General features: G+C 42.5%; 1 protein-coding gene across 3 annotated transcripts in view; it reads left to right on the top strand.

Annotated features, from left to right (window-relative positions):
• Positions 1 to 273: 273 nt before the first annotated feature.
• vezf1b (vascular endothelial zinc finger 1b) overlaps positions 274 to 20,409 on the top strand; it is a 34,127-nt gene continuing 13,991 nt past the window's right edge. For all 3 annotated transcript variants that reach the window (XM_088380718.1, XM_088380719.1, XM_088380720.1), the window contains exons 1-4: positions 274 to 414; positions 11,439 to 12,187; positions 13,367 to 13,436; positions 13,911 to 14,079. In XM_088380718.1, coding sequence (XP_088236844.1) covers positions 382 to 414; positions 11,439 to 12,187; positions 13,367 to 13,436; positions 13,911 to 14,079 — 1,021 coding nt within the window. In that variant the 5' untranslated portion in view covers positions 274 to 381. The remainder of the gene's footprint in view (positions 415 to 11,438; positions 12,188 to 13,366; positions 13,437 to 13,910; positions 14,080 to 20,409) is intronic.

The raw sequence follows: 20,409 nt of genomic DNA on the forward strand, positions 1-20,409 counted from the left end.
CATGGCAATTTCTCTATATGGCAGAGGATGGTCACAAACCTGTTTACATTCTATTTTAATCTTGACTTTTCAAATATTAAAACTCAAAAATGTTTACATATTTAGTAATGCTGAATTTTTAGTAGCGGATAGATATCGCAAACATTTTCGTCTAGTAAAAAAGCCACCCTAATTCAATATTAAGGTGGGAATTAATGTTCTGTCAACAAGAGGCCAAAACAATAATGTTACCTCTGTTACATTATTTGTTGAATTCAGGAGAGCTGGTCAATTTTATTTGGTGCAGCCCGCGGGATGACAGGAAGTTGGTGCTATGTTTAGCTGGCTGCTTTGTTGAGGATTCCTCCTTGGTTTCCTGCAGGTTTTAGCGTAAGAGTTGCAATGGAACCCAGCTGGAGTACGTTTTTATTTCAAGTAAGTAACACGGCACCTGTGCATGTCTGAGAAAATGCATGCTCATCTTTGAACCACGCAAATGATGTTGGTCATGAAATTGTGTTTGTAATGCTATTTGAAATTGAAATAGAGTTTGCCCAGCAAAACAAAGGTGTTAGCATTAGCTTTCTAGCTAGCTCATCCAGCTGCAAACTACTGTATTGAAGACGAAAGCTACATCTGTTTGGTGCACCGATTACCTAAATACCACCTCATTTAAGTAGGTTTAACGACACTGGACTTTAATCATCTTGGTATATTTAAAGGACGAATTTATTTGAAATATCCACTGCGGTACTGTTGCGCGCGCGCTAACTCTAGCCCGAGCCATCGCTTTTCTATGTAGCCATGCTAAACGTGTCGGCTATTCGTTTAGCGCAGCAGGCTTCTTTTCTCCTGAGCACTGCAGCAATCTCCTTCACAGCCGACTAAACTGATTTCGGGCAGTGATTTAGTATCGTTGATGTGCGTACGCCCATGCAGGAGGCATTGTGTAAAGTGCGTTTACCACAAGTTAGCTGATTAAGGAAAGCAAAAGCGAGAATCGGTAGCACGCGGATCCCTTGCGAAAAGCTGAACCACAACCATTGCAAACTTTCGGATGTTACCAGTGACCACAAACCGCAGGAGCATAGTCTCAATAGCAAGAGCGAACGCGAATCTCATTTGTGAAGGCCATGACATCAAACGGAACGCTTTTCTGTAATATGAAATATTGATGTTTATTCACCAAGACTCAAGTTATCAATGGAGACTTTTTGCAGGTTACGTTACAGATCGTTATAATGCAGAGAGGGAAGTACTACATTTGAAGATAAATAAACTATGGTCCTGGCTAATTACACTAAATTTGCATTGCTTGATGGAATATATTATCTTCTACTGACTTCTCTTGTCACTTGACATTGTCAGCTACCACACATTGTCAAAAAAGATGTGTAAAATATAGTACATACCGTATTTGCCGGTGTACAGGTCGACTCGGTGTATAAGTCGACCCCCTAAAATTCGACGGAAATTTACGATTTTATGATATATCCTTTGTATAAGTCGAGCTCAATTGTTGCATTATATTAAACTTCAAAATTCAATATGCGAAATTTATTGACGAAATGTGTTCAAATTCCGGGAGGCCGTGCGCATGCGGCTGTTTATAAGCACCGCGGAGGAGATCGCGGCCGGCGAGCTCGCGCACGCCACCCGGCACCAACGGGAGGCTGGAAATAGCTCCAAGCCGAGCGGATCGGCACTTTATAAGCACCGCGGAGGAGATCGCGGCGCCTCATTGGACTTCCAGCGGCCGGCGAGCTCGCGCACCCGCCCGGCACATCCGGGAGGCCGTGCGCACGAGCCAAGTGGCCGAAAATAGCCCCCGCCGAGCGGATCGGCTGTTTATAAGCACCACGGAGGTGGTCGCGGCGTCTCATTCGACTTCCAGCGGCCGGCGAGCTCGCGCACCCGCCCGGCACATCCGGGAGGCCGTGCGCACGAGCCAAGTGGCCGAAAATAGCCCCCGCCGAGCGGATCGGCTGTTTATAAGCACCGCGGAGGTGGTGGCGGCGCCTCATTCGACTTCCAGCGGCCGGCGAGCTCGCGCACCCGCCCGGCACATCCGGGAGGCCGTGCGCACGAGCCAAGTGGCCGAAAATAGCCCCCGCCGAGCGGATCGGCTGTTTATAAGCACCGCGGAGGTGGTGGCGGCGCCTCATTCGACTTCCAGCGGCCGGCGAGCTCGCGCACCCGCCCGGCACATCCGGGAGGCCGTGCGCACGAGCCAAGTGGCCGAAAATAGCCCCCGCCGAGCGGATCGGCTGTTTATAAGCACCGCGGAGGTGGTCGCGGCGTCTCATTCGACTTCCAGCGGCCGGCGAGCTCGCGCACCCGCCCGGCACATCCGGGAGGCCGTGCGCACGAGCCAAGTGGCCGAAAATAGCCCCCGCCGAGCGGATCGGCTGTTTATAAGCACCGCGGAGGTGGTGGCGGCGCCTCATTCGACTTCCAGCGGGCCGCGCACTCGCGCACGCCGCCCGGTTCAAATTTTCTAAGTGCAACGCACAATGAGATGCATGAGAAACGGCCTTGGTTACCATCACATTTGAAGCGATGAATACGAAGTTAAATTTTATGACTCGGTGTATAAGTCGAGGTCGATTTTTTTCGGTCGATTTTGGATCGAAAAAGGTCGACCAATACACCGGCAAATACGGTAATTAGGTTTGTGACTTGCAGGTCTTCAAATTGTAGCATAATTTCATGCACATCTCGAGTCCAAACTAATATGTTGAAACTTGTTTTTTTGTTTTTAACACATAGTTAGACTGCTGACTTCTAATCAAACAAAATGGGGAAATTGGCTGGCGTTAGTTATTGCTTTTGCACCCTCTGATTTCAAACCAAGTTTCACTTTGAAAGCCTTTTGAATATTTGGCTGCTGTTGTGGTTTCACTGCTCCATGGAGCTGAGTGAGCTCGGTGCCGGCGTGATATCCCCTCATATGCGCTAGCATGTTTGACATGTTACTGTTCTCTCCCACAGACTGTTTCATTGGACACAAACAACAAATAACTTGCGTTCCGGTAACAACGCAACCACCATCCTCTGTCATCTCATTTGGAAATCCAAAATGTCTCCACACGGCCGACCCGAATATGGCTGGGAGTGCTGCTCGTTTGGGTTTGTTTGTCATTGTCGTCAACTCGAGTGCTACATTCAAGTGCTCCTCGGAATTAGGACGTGCACGGCCAAACCGCGGTTAAGGATGACAGAAGGAGCAGTTGAACCAAAGTACTTTGAACTTTGGTTACGCCCCTAAAATATGTATGTGTGGGTGTGTCCACAGTAATCCATCGCCACTTAGTGCTTCACCTTTCACCTACTTTGCGGGTTTATAAGTGACGGGAGAACGGTGTTTAACTACACGCTGATAGCATGGGGCGTGCCTCTGACCAATGTGCTACACTGAGGACAAGGAGGCTCGCTGCCGCGTATCTAGGAAAAAAGCACTGCCATCCAGGAGTCGGTACAGTGGCAATGAGCCCTGATGCCTCAGAGCAATGTGCGTCACTGCGAACATGACTGAGTTCAAGCGCTGGAGGCGCCAGCCGGCCGCACGCGACTGAAGAAGCTGCACCAGTGCTTCTTCCGGAGCCGGGACACATGACAATATCGTGTTTGTTCTTCTAATTACTGTAAAGGTACAATACCTGCACAGAGCGGTGCGGGAATGGTTATTAAGGCAATGGGAAAAGTTTACGTAGCATAAAAGTATTGGGGATGGTTTAACAACCTTTAATATTGTGTACTGGACCACAATGCAACAGGTGATTCATACGCAACCGTGACACACTTTGGTTTCGCTATTGTCCCCCGGGTTAGTGTAGTGTGGTACTTCTGAAGGTAGGCACATTGCATTGTTTGGAAAGGATAAACCACACTTCTAAATGACTTGCAATACATCCATGCCCTCTCGCGGCCAACAAGAAACACCATGTGTTGAGAATTTCAATAGAATGGTGTTTAAATTTCTAAATAATATATGTATATTTAAATTGTTTCTACTTCGCGGATTTCGATATACAGTCAAACCTGTTTTCGACCACAATCCGTTCCAGAAGGCGGTTCAAGAAGTGAATCGTCGAATTCCAAATCTATTTTTCCCATTACAATTAATGGAAAAAAAATTAATCCGTTCCAAGACTAAAATAAACGCCTTTTTAAAGCATTTTTTCATTTGTGCATTTTTGTCCGATCGTGCAACTGCAGCGCACCGCCAAACGCGCAACCGTAGCGCCCCGCCGAACGCGCAACGGCACCGCGCTGGTCGCATTATTGTGACAGAGCCGTCGCTGAAATTTAGAAAATATTTTTAAAGTCCTGATGTACTTCCCAAAATTTAAGTGGACCTCATTGCGCAGGGAGCTTAATTTGGTCCGATCGCGCAACCGCAGCGCGCCGGGCACTCACTGTCGCATTGCTTTAAGAGCGACTTTGTGTTTTAGTATGGCTTTACGGTTCCCACTTGCTTTCTTTGAGGCATGATTAGGGGTTAATACAATCCTCAAAGTAACAAAAATACAATAACAATGGAGTCAGTCGGCATCCGGACCGCGCTGGCAGGTTTTCTCGGGTCCTCTCAGCTTATCTCGCGAGGTTCGACCTCCGAAATTTGTTCAACAACCGAAGCAAAAATCTCGTTAGAATTCCGATTTGTTCGAGAACCGGGTTTGACTGTGTGTATATATATATATATATATATATATATATATATATATATATATATATATATATATATATATATATATATATATATATATATATATATATATATATATATATATATATATATATATATATATATATATATATTTAGTTGGTTAGTTGGTTAGTGAGTTAGGAGGGTGCGGGTTCGATTCCACCCCCGGCCCTCTCTGTGTGGAGTTTGCATGTTCTCCCCGAGCCCGCGTAGGTTTTCTCCGGGCACTCCGGTTTCCTCCCACATCCCAAAAACATGCTTGGTAGGCCGATTGAGCACTCCAAATTGTCCCTAGGTGTGAGTGCGAGTGCGAATGGTTATTTGTCTCTGTGTGCCCTGCGATTGGCTGGCAACCGGTTCAGGGTGTCCCCTGCCTACTGCCCGATGACGGCTGGGATAGGCTCCAGCACACCCGCGACCCCCGTGGGGACTAAGCGGTACAGAAAATGTATGTATGTATGTGTGTGTATATATATATATATATATATATATATATATATATATATATATACACACACACTACCGTTCAAAAGTTTGGGGTCACCCAAACAATTTTGTGTTTTCCATGAAAAGTCACACTTATTCACAACCAAACGTTGTGAAATGAATAGAAAATAGAGTCAAGACATTGACAAGGTTAGAAATAATGATTTGTATTTGAAATAAGATTTTTTTTACATCAAACTTTGCTTTCGTCAAAGAATCCTCCATTTGCAGCAATTACGGCATTGCAGACCTTTGGCATTCTAGCTTTTAAATTGTTGAGGTAATCTGGAGAAATTGCACCCCACGCTTCCAGAAGCAGCACCCACAAATTGGATTGGTTGGATGGGCACTTCTTGCGTACCATACGGTCAAGCTGCTCCCACAACAGTTCAATGAGGTTCAGATCTGGTGACTGCGCTGGCTACTCCATTACCGATAGAATACCAGCTGCCTGCTTCTGCTCTAAATAGTTCTCACACAATTTGGAGGTGTGTTTGGGGTCATTGTCCTGTTGTAGGATGAAATTGGCTCCAATCAAGCGCTGCCCACTGGGTATGGCATGGCGTTGCAAAATGGAGTGATAGCCTTCCTTATTCAGAATCCCTTTTACCCTGTACAAATCTCCCACCTTACCATCACCAAAGCAACCCCAGACCATCACATTACCTCCATGCTTAACAGATGGCGTCAGGCATTCTTCCAGCATCTTTTCATTTGTTCTGCGTCTCACAAACGTTCTTCTTTGTGATCCAAACACCTCAAACTTGGATTCATCCGTCCACAACACTTTTTTCCAGTCTTCCTCTGTCCAATGTCTGTGTTCTTTTGCCCATCTTAATCTTTTTCTTTTGTTGGCCAGTCTCAGATATGGCTTTTTCTTAGCCACTCTGCCCTGAAGCCCAGAATCCTGCAGCCGCCTCTTCACTGTAGATGTTGACACTGGTGTTTTGCGGGTACTATTTAATGAAGATGCCAATTGGGGACCTGTGAGGCGTCTGTTTCTCAAACTAGAGACTCTAATGTACTTATCTTCTTGCTCAGTTGTGCAACGCGGCCTCCCACTTCTTTTTCGACTCTGGTTAGAGCCTGTTTGTGCTGTCCTCTGAAGGGAGTAGTACACACCGTAGTAGGAAATCTTCAATTTCTTAGCAATTTCTCGCATGGAATAGCCTTCATTTCTAAGAACAAGAATAGACTGTCGAGTTTCAGATGAAAGTTCTCTTTTTCTGGCCATTTTGAGCGTTTAATTGACCCCACAAATGTGATGATCCAGAAACTCAAGCTGCTCACAGGAAGGTCAGTTTTGTAGCTTCTGTAACGAGCTAAACTGTTTTCAGATGTGTGAACATGATTGCACAAGGGTTTTCTAATCATCAATTAGCCTTCTGAGCCAATGAGCAAACACATTGTACCATTAGAACACTGGAGTGATAGTAGCTGGAAATGGGCCTCTATACACCTATGTAGATATTGCACCAAAAACCAGACATTTGCAGCTAGAATAGTCATTTACCATATCCAAGTCCACTGTCTGCTGTATGCACACTTGCTCCATTTTTGCTCCTCTTATATTTATTATGTTATTTGTTTATTTATTATCTATTCATCACTCTTATTTATTCATTGTTTGTGCCGTCTTGTTTTTTTTTGTGTTGTTTACTTGTATGCCTATTGTGTACTATGTCTTGTCACCGTGGGATCGTGGAAACGTAATTTCGATCTCTGTGTGTCTTGGCATATGAAGAAATCGACAATAAAGCAGACTTTGACTGATGAAACAACCAAATAAACAAAACAAAAAAACTACATCTGAAAAAAGAAATATATTCAGACGAAACTGGATGAGGGCGCTCTAAATGGGAAGGGCTTAAGAAAAATGGCACCAAAAAGAAACTCACATTTTGCAGGTAACAAACTTCAAGTTGTAAAATATGCAGCCGAAAACAGTAATCGAGCAGCAGAAAAAAAGTTTGGAGAAGCGTGATGTATACCAAAGCATTACTGTAATTTGAATTTCAAGTGACGTCAGTGGCGCGGCGCGGCGGTTGTTTACATAAAGGACAAACGTACCCACGTACATACTTCCGGCATCATTAGCGGCTTTGTTTCTCAGTGACATGGAGGACGCAGAAATTGAAGGAATTAAGGATTTGGAGTGACATAGAAGGTTTGAAAAACTGTTATGGCTTTTACGGACGCCCGGTCCTACTCTACTGAGCTCTCGTTCACCTCCGTGGATCGAAGTCAAGGGCCGGCGCTCGGCCGGGTGGCTGTCTGCGGACGGTGCATCGGGCTCGGACATGGCTTTTACGCACGGCCGGTCCTATTTTATGGCGCTCTCTTCCACATCGGCGGCTGGAAGTCCACGCCGCCACATGCTTGGAAGTTTGTTTTGTTAAATAAAGAGCCGTTTACCAAACACACGTCTTTCCTTGTACTTTGTTAATGCTACAATATAGTTATATAGTAGATCTGTGGAATAACGACGAGGCTGACGTCAGGACGCACCCGCGGCGTTGTTGACAAAGGACGAGGAATTTGATCGATGGATGTAATGATTTAAAGTGCACAGATGGTTTGATAATATTGCTTATATAATAGTTATTTGAAATATAATTTATATATCGTTATAAGGGTCTGTGGAATATTTTGAATTGCAAGCGCCTTCAGCCGCGCGCACACATTGTTGACAAAGAACGATCGATGATTTAATGAATTGGAGTGACACCGATGGTTTTATAAACGTGTTATTTATGTAATACTTCTCTTTAATAACTCTATATGTTACGTCAGGCCCGTTCTCAGCTCTTTGTTTGTGTTTGTCACGTTAGCATACCTATCATTTAGCCTGTTGTTGCTATCGTTTAGCCTGTTGTTGCTCGTTCATGATGTGGGATTTTGTCGAATCAGTTGCCCCCCAAAATGCGACTTATACTCCGGAGCGACTTACGTATATGTTTTTTTCACTTTTTGGGGCATTTTATGGCTGGTGCGACTTATACTCCGGAGCGACTCATAGTCCAAAAATTACCGAGTGTGTGTGTGTGTGTGTGTATATGTGTGTAAGTACGTATATATACATACATACATCTATATCTATATATATATATATATATATATATATATATATATATATATACACATCAATGGTACGCCCAGCCTGCATGGACTTATAAAACAACAAACAATCAAGTTAACATTTGCAATGACTCGACTGTGCAAGACAAACTTTTTTTTTAACATTTCTGGTTTGTGCTTTTTTGCAGTCTCATGTCACAAAATATTAGTGTTGACACGTTGATCTTTATATATATATATATATATAAAAGTATATCTTTTAAATATATATAAAATATATATATACATACATAACAAGTGTTGTTATATATATGTGCTATATGTGTGTGTGTGTATATATAGACACGTACACACATGTGTGTGCCTTTGTTGTGTTTTAAAAAAAAAAGGAAGTGTCCAAATTAAGTCTTCTTCCTTTATGCTTTGTTAATTTAATATTAATGTTTACAGTCACCCTGCACACCTGCATCACTGCACAAAAATTACTCAAGGTGTTGTTGTTGTTGTGTTTTTTTTTGTTTTTGTTTTTTGCCAACACAACCAGCATGTTCACTTTAGAGGCCGAGGCACCAAAAAGTCTCTCGGAACGTGAGCACTGAAATGTTCTTGTAAAGTGTGGCATTCTCAAAACTGTCTTTAATCTTCAAGTGTGGATTAGCTATTTTGTAACTTGTTTTGCATTAGTAGTTTTGGGAGTTGACATATCTTCTTTGTGGTTGTGCTCCATATGACTGCTGTGTGACCTCTTGACGTACTCTATTTTTTGACATGACTTTACACAGTAATATCTGCAATAGCTTCTTTCCTGGAGCCGTCCCATATTTCAGATGCGCTATACTTTTCTGGCAAAATTTCATTGTTTTTGTTTTATTTGCTCCATTTCGGCATCTGCCATTGCTTTTGCTCTGACCACGGCCGTGGAACTGCTCACTGGGTACTTATAGGAGACCAGTATCTATGAGGGTGTGGTTGATGCGCATTTAAGGTTGCATCTGTTTGGTCGGTGGGTAAACACTTAACACGTGCAACAATGCATGCAATACCATGTGAAAGTATTAATTTATCGTACGGTTTTGCACTGAGCACATTGCACGGACCATTATCATATGTTTTTCACTATACTGTATTGTGCCGCCCTTAGACAGCAATCATTGGACAGTGCTGATATGTTATTTTTTGGGGTAATTTTTCTCGAAAGAGGGATTTCATCCTACACAGCAAATTTGCATCAAAAGCATGAGAGGACCATGTTGAGAGGGCAGGCTTTGGTTTTCTCAGTCCTGTTTGAATATACTTGGACAATGGTAATTGCAGTAATGATTCTTGTCAACATTCTGCTGTGTGGCAACTAAAAGCAATTTGACAATGTGTGACAGCCCTGGACTCGCTCCGCCACGATAGCGGGGCCCCTTGTCCTAAGTAGGTATACGGGTGGCAGCTGAACGTTCTCCACCCCATTAAGCTTGCAAGCGCATCAGGGTTGTACATAAAAGAACACAGTGGGGTAAAACTGAGCACATTGGGTACCGGCCCCACCCCCTCAAACTGCATCTCCCCTGCTTGGCTGACCGTGTTGGGATGCTTGGCTGAACCTGAAAAGCCAAGGGTCAGCTCTTTAACCCTGCCCTACGGTAATTACAGAAAAAAAACAAGTATTTCTCAATCGCCACATTTTTGAGCAGTTGTATACCAGCTAGTTTGAACGTCAATTTCTTGTTTCATTCTTGCAAAAATATTCATAAAAGCTCCCACCGTCTGTTCTGTCTATCCCATTGGGAATCTGCCATGACCAATTGGACAATGCCTGGCAGCAGCTGCAGACTTAAGATGTCCTCTGTACAGATTGTGTTAAAAGCTTGTGCTGAGCAATCTTGCAAGTGCTTTGTTTATTGTCTGTCAGCTTTGTTCCCGTGCTTTGGTTTGGAAAGTTCTTTGTTTTTAGTTTGCATATATATTTTTTTTTCTTTAAATTGCCCTTCTGTTCCTCTGCATTATCACTACCTCACAATACACAAAAATCAATCCCTCGCACCATGATTTTTGGAATTAATTTGTAACAGAAGAGAAATCGTATTAAAACATTTTATCACATTTTTGTAACATCACAACTCGTATGTATTATCACAGGGTAGTGAAAAAACATTTCATGTTATAAAATTGTTTAAAAATGGCATTCTTGCTTGGCATTGGCTATGATAAATTGTGTGGTTTCCTGACCATTTTTTGAGCATTCTCTGCAGACACTTTAATTAGTTTGGATTAATCTACACCAGGGGTCTCAAACTCAATTTACCTGGGGGCCACTGGAGGTGGAGTCTGGGGTGAGGCTGGGCCGCATTGTTTGTTTTAGGCTTGGATAAAGACTTTTAATATTAATAATGTAATGTCCAGCATGCATTATTTGCTTTTACATTGATTCCTATAGAAAATGTTGCTTCTACTTACAAACTCGATCGTGGAACCAATTAAGTTCGTGAGTAGAGGTACCACCGTACAGGGCTAACTGGGGACACTGCATTATTCATCATCATCATCATCGGTTTAAAGTCCGTTTTCCAGGCGTCGCTGGGTTGGACTGGGTTCTTGATATGGCTTTCTTCCACCGGGAACGGTCCATGGCTATCTCGTGGTTGATGCCGAGTGTCTTCATGTCGGCTGACACGGTCGTCTGCCAGGTCTTTTTAGGTCGGCCACTGGGTCTTGATCCCTCTACGTTATACGACATAACTTTCTTCACCCAGTCGTTCTCGTCCTTCCTCACTACATGTCCGTAGCATCGCAGTCTGCCTCTCCTCACCACATCCACTATGGCCTCCACTCCCATCTTCTTTCTCAGCTCTGTACTGGTTTTTTTCTCCCGCATTGACACACCACACATCCATCTAATCAATATTATTCACCAGATTCCACTTGGCGGCAGTGGTTTATTTTCTTCGTGCCCCAATCTCCTCTGTAATGAAACATTTCCAACTAATGTGCTCGATTTGGTCTGGGGAAACATGAAAATTTTCGTGCTATTTTTGTTGATGAATACTGAACACCCTTTGTCAGAATGATTGGTAACTGTGCACTTCACCTATTTACCTGGATGATTAGATTCTGATACTTTTGTCAGTTGGATGCAAAAATCCTTGATGTAGTATTTTTACTCAAAAGCTATTCTCCTGCTCTGTTTTTCCCATTGTAGCAGGCTAACGAGGCACTCCACCACCAGCACCAATTAGCCGGGAACAGCCTCTTGCCGTTGCTCACTTCTGGATCAGAGCCGCCTGATCAGAAACCAGTGCTGCCCATAGTGTTGGATCAAAAACCACCAGTCAGCGCTGCAGAACTTCTCAAAGACAATGTGGCCAGTGGCACTGGGGCAGGAGGTGGTGGAGGACTTGCTGTGGTCAAAAAAGAGCCTAAATCAAAGACTCCATTTATTTGTGGCTATTGCAACAAGGCTTTCCGGGACAGCTACCACCTGCGGCGGCACGAGTCATGCCACACCGGCATTAAGATGGTATCGCGGCCAAAGAAGACGCAAGCAGCTCCCACCATGGTGCCAATCATATCCACTTTACCTCGAGATAACAGTGGAAACCCTTCATACATTACTACTGTAGCTGGCATTTTGACAACAGCCACCACATCAACTGCGACAGGCACGAGTATCATGACCTCGATGCAACACCAACAGCAGCAGAACATTCCTAAGAAGCCCCCCAAACCTGTGAAAAAGAATCATGGCTGTGATATGTGTGGGAAGGCTTTCAGGGATGTCTATCACCTGAACCGCCACAAGTTGTCACACTCTGATGAAAAGCCATTTGAGTGTCCCATCTGTCGTCAGAGGTTCAAGAGGAAGGATCGAATGACATATCATGCACGCTCCCATGATGGTGGTGTTCACAAGCCTTATATTTGTTCTGTATGTGGGAAAGGATTCTCCAGGTATGTAGTTGTTATTTGTTTGTATAAATAAACATACAAACACATTTGATCATATTAACCAAAAGGACAGCAAGTGCCAGTAAGACTGTATGATTGTAATATACATGAGTTTTAATATCCATCCATCCATCCATTATCTGAACCGCTTCTCACGAGGGTCGCAGTTGTGCTGGAGCCTCTCCAAGCTGACTTTGGCAGTAGGTGGAGGACATCCTGAGCTGGTTGCCAGCCAATTGCAGGGCACTCATAGACAAACAAGCATTGATACTCTCAATCACACCTCAGGATAATTTAGAGTGTTCAATCGGCCTACCTTGCATGGTTTTGGAATGCGGGAGGGGCCAGAGTATCCAAAGGAAATTCGCATAGATTCTGGGAGAACATGCAGACTCCACACAGGAAGGCCCGAGCAGGAATTGAACCACGCACCTCTGTACTGTTAGGCGACGTGCTAACCAGTGCCCAAGCGTGCCACCCCAGTTTTAATATAATACACAGAAAAATGGGTACATGTAGAGAGATGAAATAATCTCAAAATTTCAGATCATGCGCTATCACGGCCAAAATAATATCACTTACACATACAACACAACAGTATTTTTACAGTTTTACGAAAATAAATCTTTTCAGGCACGGAGCAACAAAAAAATAAAATTAAAATGTTCTTAAAACAAAAAAGAATAAAGGGACCCATACTGAATTTTCAATTTAAAAAACACATGAAATGTATTTAAAATGACTAAGATGAGAGTTTGGTCACATTTGATAATGGTGGGTATATGTCAAAACACTTGGCTAGGTTATTCTCCTTTTAATGAAAAAATGGAATAAAAAAATATCAAACAGTTATGTATGTGAGCTACAAAATTATATCAAGTTTTCATTCCATCATGTTACTAGTATCAATAAAATTGTATTTGTGTATGTAGTGATGTTTGACCTCTGAACTAACAATTCACCAGACTAACTCATAAATTCAAACTGGCCATACCATACTTTATTCAAATTTTAACATACAAACTGGTCAATTTAAGCACTGACAGTTGTTGGAAAAGGTTGACACACCCAGGTTCAAATTCCAGGTTTTTTTATGCAAATGCATGTCAATCCAGAGTTGCTACTGTTTATTAAAACTGTAGATCACGTAATTGTTTTCAATGTCTCCATCATTCTGTTCAGGCCTGATCACCTAAGCTGTCATGTCAAGCATGTCCATTCCTCAGAGAGGCCTTTCAAGTGCCAAGTGACGGTAACTGATGTCAACACTACATATATCACATTTAACATGACATATGTACATAATGGGCCTCTATACTATGAAAGCAATTGGATACACTTTTTCTTATTTCTTAGCCTGAGAAATTGTCCAAACGTTCGGACTTTTGTAGTGAATGGAAGTTTATGCGTTCTGACCACTTGCTCAGTTTAATTAGAGCTGTATTGGGAATTCACACAACTAGTCACCCAGATTCAATTTCCTTCCATTTAGCTTTGATTAGTTAGTTTTAATTCATCTTGATTTCTCTTGAATCAGTTCACTTTTGTCATTGTACCATTGCTTTGCATATAATCAGCAGTGTTAAAATAGTCAAATGATGTATGTATTTATTTTGATGTTACTGATTGCTAAACATAACTTGTTTAAGAGAAGTATGTTTTCTCCACTCAAGAAATATTTTCTTTGCGTTTGAAATTATGAGTAATTTATTTTTGTTTATTTTAGGCCTGTACGTCTGCCTTTGCTACCAAAGACCGTCTACGTTCTCACATGATCAGACATGAAGGCAAAGTCACCTGTAACATTTGTGGCAAAATGCTAAGTGCTGCCTACATCACAAGTCACCTCAAGACACATGGTCAAGCCAGCTTCAGCAACCAATGTAACAATAAAGGTAGGCTGTTTCCAAATTTCACAACTCCATTATGACATGACTCAGGATTGTGAGTACACTCCAGTCACATGACGTGTATTTGCAGTGTCTCCACATTCTATATGTTTTTTTGAAAAATATGGAAAATATGTGCTTGTAACAGATATTATGACAACAAAATGATCAATATTGGCATTCATGATGATATGCTACAACTTTATAATAAAATTATCACATGTGGTCTCTTTTGTTCCCCCCTTCCAAAAAAATGCTGCAGTTGCTGTGCTTTTCTACAACGATGTATTTTGTTAGATTTGTCCCTCAATATCATGCAAAAAAAGAGGGTATCTACTTTAATTCACTTGCAGTTCTTAAATCTAACACATAGGGGCGGCATTGCATAGCTGTAAAACAAAACGGACAAGTCATAAAGCTGCTTTCTCCTACTTTACCAGTCAGCCAGTGTGATTGCAGTTCTGATTTAAGTTGGATAAGATGCACCCTGAAAACTATTGTAGTCAGTGGCAGTTTTTTACATGGGTGGCCCAGACTGGATTTTTTTTATGTCACGTGGGGGGCAGCACAAGAAAAAAAAAAAGTTTTGCGCCGCAAAGCGGTTTTCTGTTAGTTGTCATATCACTGTGTGGGTAATTGACAATTTAGCACCCCCTTCAGCTGCAGGCTTGGCGAACTAGCTTGAGGCTAGTGAGGAATTTCCGTGTTAACGTCTCAAGTCAATGCGCGATTGGCTAAGGCAGCATTATGGTAGCCAATCAGAGCCAGTGTTTTTACACGTGTAAATAGGGTTGTCATGATTAAGGATCGACTAATATGGGGTTTTCTATAACTGATACCAATATTTAGCTGTCAGGGTCAACCGATGATCGATACAAGCTGCCGATATTTTTGGCCGACTGTTAGATTGAAGTTGTGTGCTTTATTTGCATGCTAAAATGTCACTAATAATAAGAGGGTGCACAACATCTCTGAACTTGCATTTATTCAACACACAAATCAATAAATTGAGTTAAGTATGACATATATAAAACATGTAATTTAAAAAAGTCAATCAAATATTCTTTGATTGTTGAACATAAGTATAAACTATACATGTAAACAAAAGAAATGTGGCATGAATAAATATTAATTCAACAATACAAATAAATATAAAAAATACAACATATACATATTAAATAACAGTCGAACTGCAAAGTTTTGCTGTGGATGCAGCTGCTTCCTCTTTTTATTTATGTGCATCCTTGTAAGTTTGGAGGTGATGGCACCTGGTCGTGTTTTTCGTTTTGCCTTTTTCCACTCCCATGCTCACCAGTCCATTGCCGATACTGCACTTGGCTTTCCCTGGTGTTTGCTCAGTGAAATACTGGCATACTAGATTTGGTTTTTGTTATTTTGCCACCAGACAGCAATTGCTAAACAGAGGAAACATTTATAGTTAGAATTATAGTATCTTAAATTATGTCTGTAATTCCAATATTCTATACACATTCACAATCTAATATTAGAATGTATTTTTTAAAACAATTACAATTTAATATATTTTCAAAATGCATTGTAAAAGATCCAAAACCACTTACTGTGTTGTTTGTTCATAATTGCTTAGACCAGGGGTGTCAAACTCATTACACATTGTGGGCCACATACGGCCTTGGTAGATGCCAAGTGGGCCGGACCATTAACGTTATACCATACTCTGCTATAAATAACCAAAATATAATGTCTTTCCTTTTTTTTTTTTTGGTGTAAAGAAGCACAAGAACATTAGGAAACATTTTAAATTTAATGAACATTTAATAACATTCCTTTTACAAAACATGAATAGCATTACATTAACATAACTTAAAACATTAACAGTAATGCACTTTAAGATTAAACGAGATTTATAAAGAAAGGAATTTTTAAACCATTTACACATATGCATATAAAATCTAAATTTACTCCCTGCCTACACTTTACAAACTAAGAAGAGTGCTATTAAATGTGTAAAGAAGAAAGTATTCACGTGTCCTGTAAATGTGGAAACTTCATACATGAAATACATACACAATCAATACATATTGAACATTCATGGAGTTGCATGAACAGTAGAAATCCACCATACTTTTTGTAGTGACTTTACTAACAAACTGCACACTTTTTTAATCACCACAGTAAGGATTCATCTTCACAGAGCTATATTTTTTCAACGCAAACAGTATCTAAGACAGCATTTTAAAGACAGTAATTAGACTATTCTGGACTTGTTTTTGTTCCTGATACTTGGGATCTTTTGGCCTGTACAAATGCATCAATACCAGGTGCCGTGTCCTGACTAGCTGTCACTTTCAGAATGTCATTTAAGTGCTTGTTTGTGAGCCTTGAACGCATTTTTGTTTTATTGATATTCATTTCTAAGAACATTTGTACACAGAGGTAGGTTGTCCCAAACATGCACAAACGTTTAGCAGCCAGGGCTGCAGGACAAAAAAAATGTCATAGTCTACAGTTTTTTTCTGCTCCAGCGGAGCTATCACTCTGCACACGGTGCTCTGTATGTGTGAGCAGGGCGGAGAGCAGCATTTGTAAGCACTATGCCTACTCCACCCCACACACAGACTATAATTCTCAGACTCGTGGAAAAATTAAACTTATACCATTGGGGCAAATAATGTAATATATTAAGCAAGCAAACACCTGATAGCTTACAGTCCTTCAAATTAACTGCAAGTTAGCGAATCTTCAACGAGCTGTAGCTGCCAGTTCCAGACAGTTCGCTGCACTTCGTTTATTTATTTCACTAACTGAAGCAACACTTAATAGTTTACTCGTAACATGCAGTAAATGTATGACCATAAGACTTTGAAATATCAGAATGTACCGTATTTTTTGGACTAAAAGTCGCTCCAGAATATAGGTCGCATTAGCCATAAAATGCACAATAACGTGAAAAAAACATATATAAGTCGCTCCGGAGTATAAGTCGCATTTTGGGGGAAATTTATTAGACAAAATCCAACACCAAGAACAGACGTGAACGAGCAACAAAAGGCTAAACGATAGGTATGCTAACATACACACACACGACATAACATAAACACATGTGTTTATGTGACATAAACACAAACGATGAGCTGAGAATGGGCGTGACATAACATTCAGAGTTATTCAAATAACTATTACATAAATAACATGTTTATAAAACCATCTGTGTCACTCCAATTCATTAAATCCACCGATCGGCCTTTATGTCAACAACGAGTGCGCGCCGCTGACGGCACTTGTACTTCAGAATATTCCACAGGCCCATATAACGATATATAAATTGTATATCAAATGGCTATTATATAAGCAATAATATTATCAAACCATCTGTGTCACTCCAAATCATTAAATCCATCGATCAAATTCCTCGTCCTTTGTCAACAACGCCGCGCGTGCCCCCTGACGTCAGCCTCGTCGTTATTCCACAGATCTAGTATATAACTATATTATAGCGTTAACAAAGTACAAGGAAAGACGTTGCTTTGGTAAACGGCTCTTTATTTAACAAAACAAGAGTTCAACGAGCCAACAGCTACTGAACTGTAACGACAAAAACATATACAAGTTGCTACACGAAATAAAATATATCAAATAACTATAACAAATAGTTCACCGCCACATGGCCCCAAGCACCGGTGTGGACTTCCAGGCGTGTGGCGGCGTGGACTTCCATCCCCGGAGGTGGCACTTCCAGCCACGGAGGTGGAAGAGAGCTCCATAGAATAGGACCGGGCGTGCGTAAAAGCCATGACCGAGCCCCATCCACCGTCCCCGGACAGCCACCCGGCCGAGCGCCGGCCCCCGACTTCCATCCACGGAGGTGAAAGAGAGCTCCGTAGAGTAGGACCGGCCGTGCGTAAAAGCCATGTCCGAGCCCCATCCACCGTCCCCGGACAGCCACCCGGCCGAGCGCCGGCCCCCGACTTCAATCCACGGAGGTGAAAGAGAACTCCGTAGAGTAGGACCGGGTGTGTAGCCATAATAGTTTTTCAAACCTTCTGTGTCACTCCAAATTATTAAATCCTTCAAACTCTTCGTCCTCCGTGTCACTTACAAATAAAGCCGCTAATGATGCCGGTAGTATGTGGGGCCCTTCGTCATCCCGTGAGCAAATCTTTGTCCTGTATGTAAACAACTGCCGCGCCACTGACGTCACTTGAAATTCATATTACAGTAATCCCTTGCTACATCGCAGTTCGTTTATCGCAGTTTCACTTTTTTTGGGGGAATTTTGAAAATTTGTGAAAAAATTCACATATAAGTCGCTCCTCAGTATAAGTCGACCTCCACCCAAACTATGAAAAAAAACGCGACTTATAGTCTGAAAAATACGGTATGTTGTGTATATCAAGCTCAACTGTAATTGCAATTACGGGGGCTTTTTTAAAATACTTTGGAGCATATACTGTTCTAATAAAAAAAAAAAAAACTTCAAAATAAAATATGTTTGTTTTACGGGTGGGGAGGCTCAGAAGTAGACTCGCCCAGGGAGTAATTCAGTGTAGAACTGCCACTGTGTATATCAGGGGTGGGCAATTAATTTTTACAAAGGGCCACATGGAAAAACCTGAGTTGTGTCACAGGGCCACACTTACGATAACTTAAACCTGCTCAATTTTCTTCCATTGTAAAATGCACTAAATTATTTATTTTAAATAGTTGGTACTGGTAATTAGAAGAATACAATTATTCTGTTTATACTTATATTGAGCTATGTGAAATTGTGGTGTCAAGGTGAAATAAAAAACCAATTATTAATCAGTACAATTTATTCTTAACTTCTTTAACTTTTCCTCAAATGACAAAGCTGCTCCATCTCTGGGTGTGAAGTTTGATAAAAAGTCCTTGTTGGGCTTGCAGTTTTGCTAGCAATGTATCAGCCTCTGATGTGCCCTGTTTATCAGACACATGTATTTTTTCTCATGCTTGGTCATGTAGTGGCGACTCAAATTATATTCTTTAAACACAGCGATCTGTGTACCACAAATCAGGCACATGGCTTTACCTTTCATTTCTGTAAAGAAATACTTGGCAGTCCATGTCTTGTTGAAAACACGGCGCTCCTTGTCAACTTTTCTTTTCTTCGCGTTAGCACACATTTTGATGGCAGCATTACTTCGCGCTGTTCACCTACACGCGCAGCTCACATGCACGTACGCTACACGGAAGTGCGACGCCTTTCAAAATAAAAGCAAAACAGTTGTATTGTACGCACGACACAATTTTTATTTTATTTTGTTTAAATTACGATTGGCCTCATGCGGGCCGGACAGGGACGCACAAAGGGCCGGATGTGGCCCGCAGGCCGTAATTTGCCCAGGTTTGGTGTATATATATATATATCCATCCATCCATTCATCCATCCATCGTCTTCCGCTTATCCGGGGTCGGGTCGCGGGGGCAGCAGCTTTAGGAGGGACTCCCAGACTTCCCTCTCCCCAGCCACTTCATCCAGCTCATCCCGGGGGATCCCAAGGTGTTCCCAGGCCAGCTGAGAGACATAGTCTCTCCAGCGCATCCTGGGTCGTCCCTGGGGTCTCCTACCGGTGGGACATGCCCGGAACACCTCCCCAGGGAGGCGTCCAGGAGGCACCCTGATAAGATGCCCGAGCCACCTCATCTGGCTCCTCTCAACGTGGAGGAGTAGCGACTCTACTCCGAGTCTCTCCCGGATGACCGAGCTTCTCACCCTATCTCTAAGGGAGAGCCCGGACATCCTGCGGAGAAAACTCCTTTTGGCCGCTTGTATCCGGGATCTTTTTCTTTCGGTTACGACCCATAGCTCGTGACCATAGGTGAGGGTAGGAGCGTAAATCGACCGGTAAATTGAGAGCTTTGCCTTTTGGCTCAGCTCTCTCTTCACCACAACGGACCGGTACAGGGTCCGCATTACTGCCGACGCTGCACCGATCCGCCTGTCGATCTCGCGCTCCATCCTCCCCTCACTCGTGAACAAGACTCCAAGATATTTGAACTCCTCCACTTGGGGCAGGATCTCATCCCCGATCCGGCATTCCAAACCTTTTCCGATCGATCGTGATCTCCAGCTCTCGGCTGCGAACCGTTCGAGCGAGAGCTGGAGATCACGGCCTGAAGAAGCCAACAGCACCACGTCATCTGCAAAAAGCAGAGACGCGATGCTGAGGTCCCCAAACCGGACCCCCTCAACGCCTCGGCTGCGCCTAGAAATTCTGTTCATAAAAATTATGAACAGAATCGGTGACAAAGGGCAGCCTTGGCGGAGTCCAACCCTCACTGGGAACGAATCCGACTTACTGCCGGAAATGCGGACCAGACTCTGGCATCGGTGAT

The sequence above is a fragment of the Syngnathus floridae genome, chromosome 7 (genome assembly GCF_059516105.1).
Source record: "Syngnathus floridae isolate MCC-2025c chromosome 7, RoL_Sflo_1.0, whole genome shotgun sequence".
In the NCBI taxonomy this organism is placed as follows: domain Eukaryota; kingdom Metazoa; phylum Chordata; class Actinopteri; order Syngnathiformes; family Syngnathidae; genus Syngnathus; species Syngnathus floridae.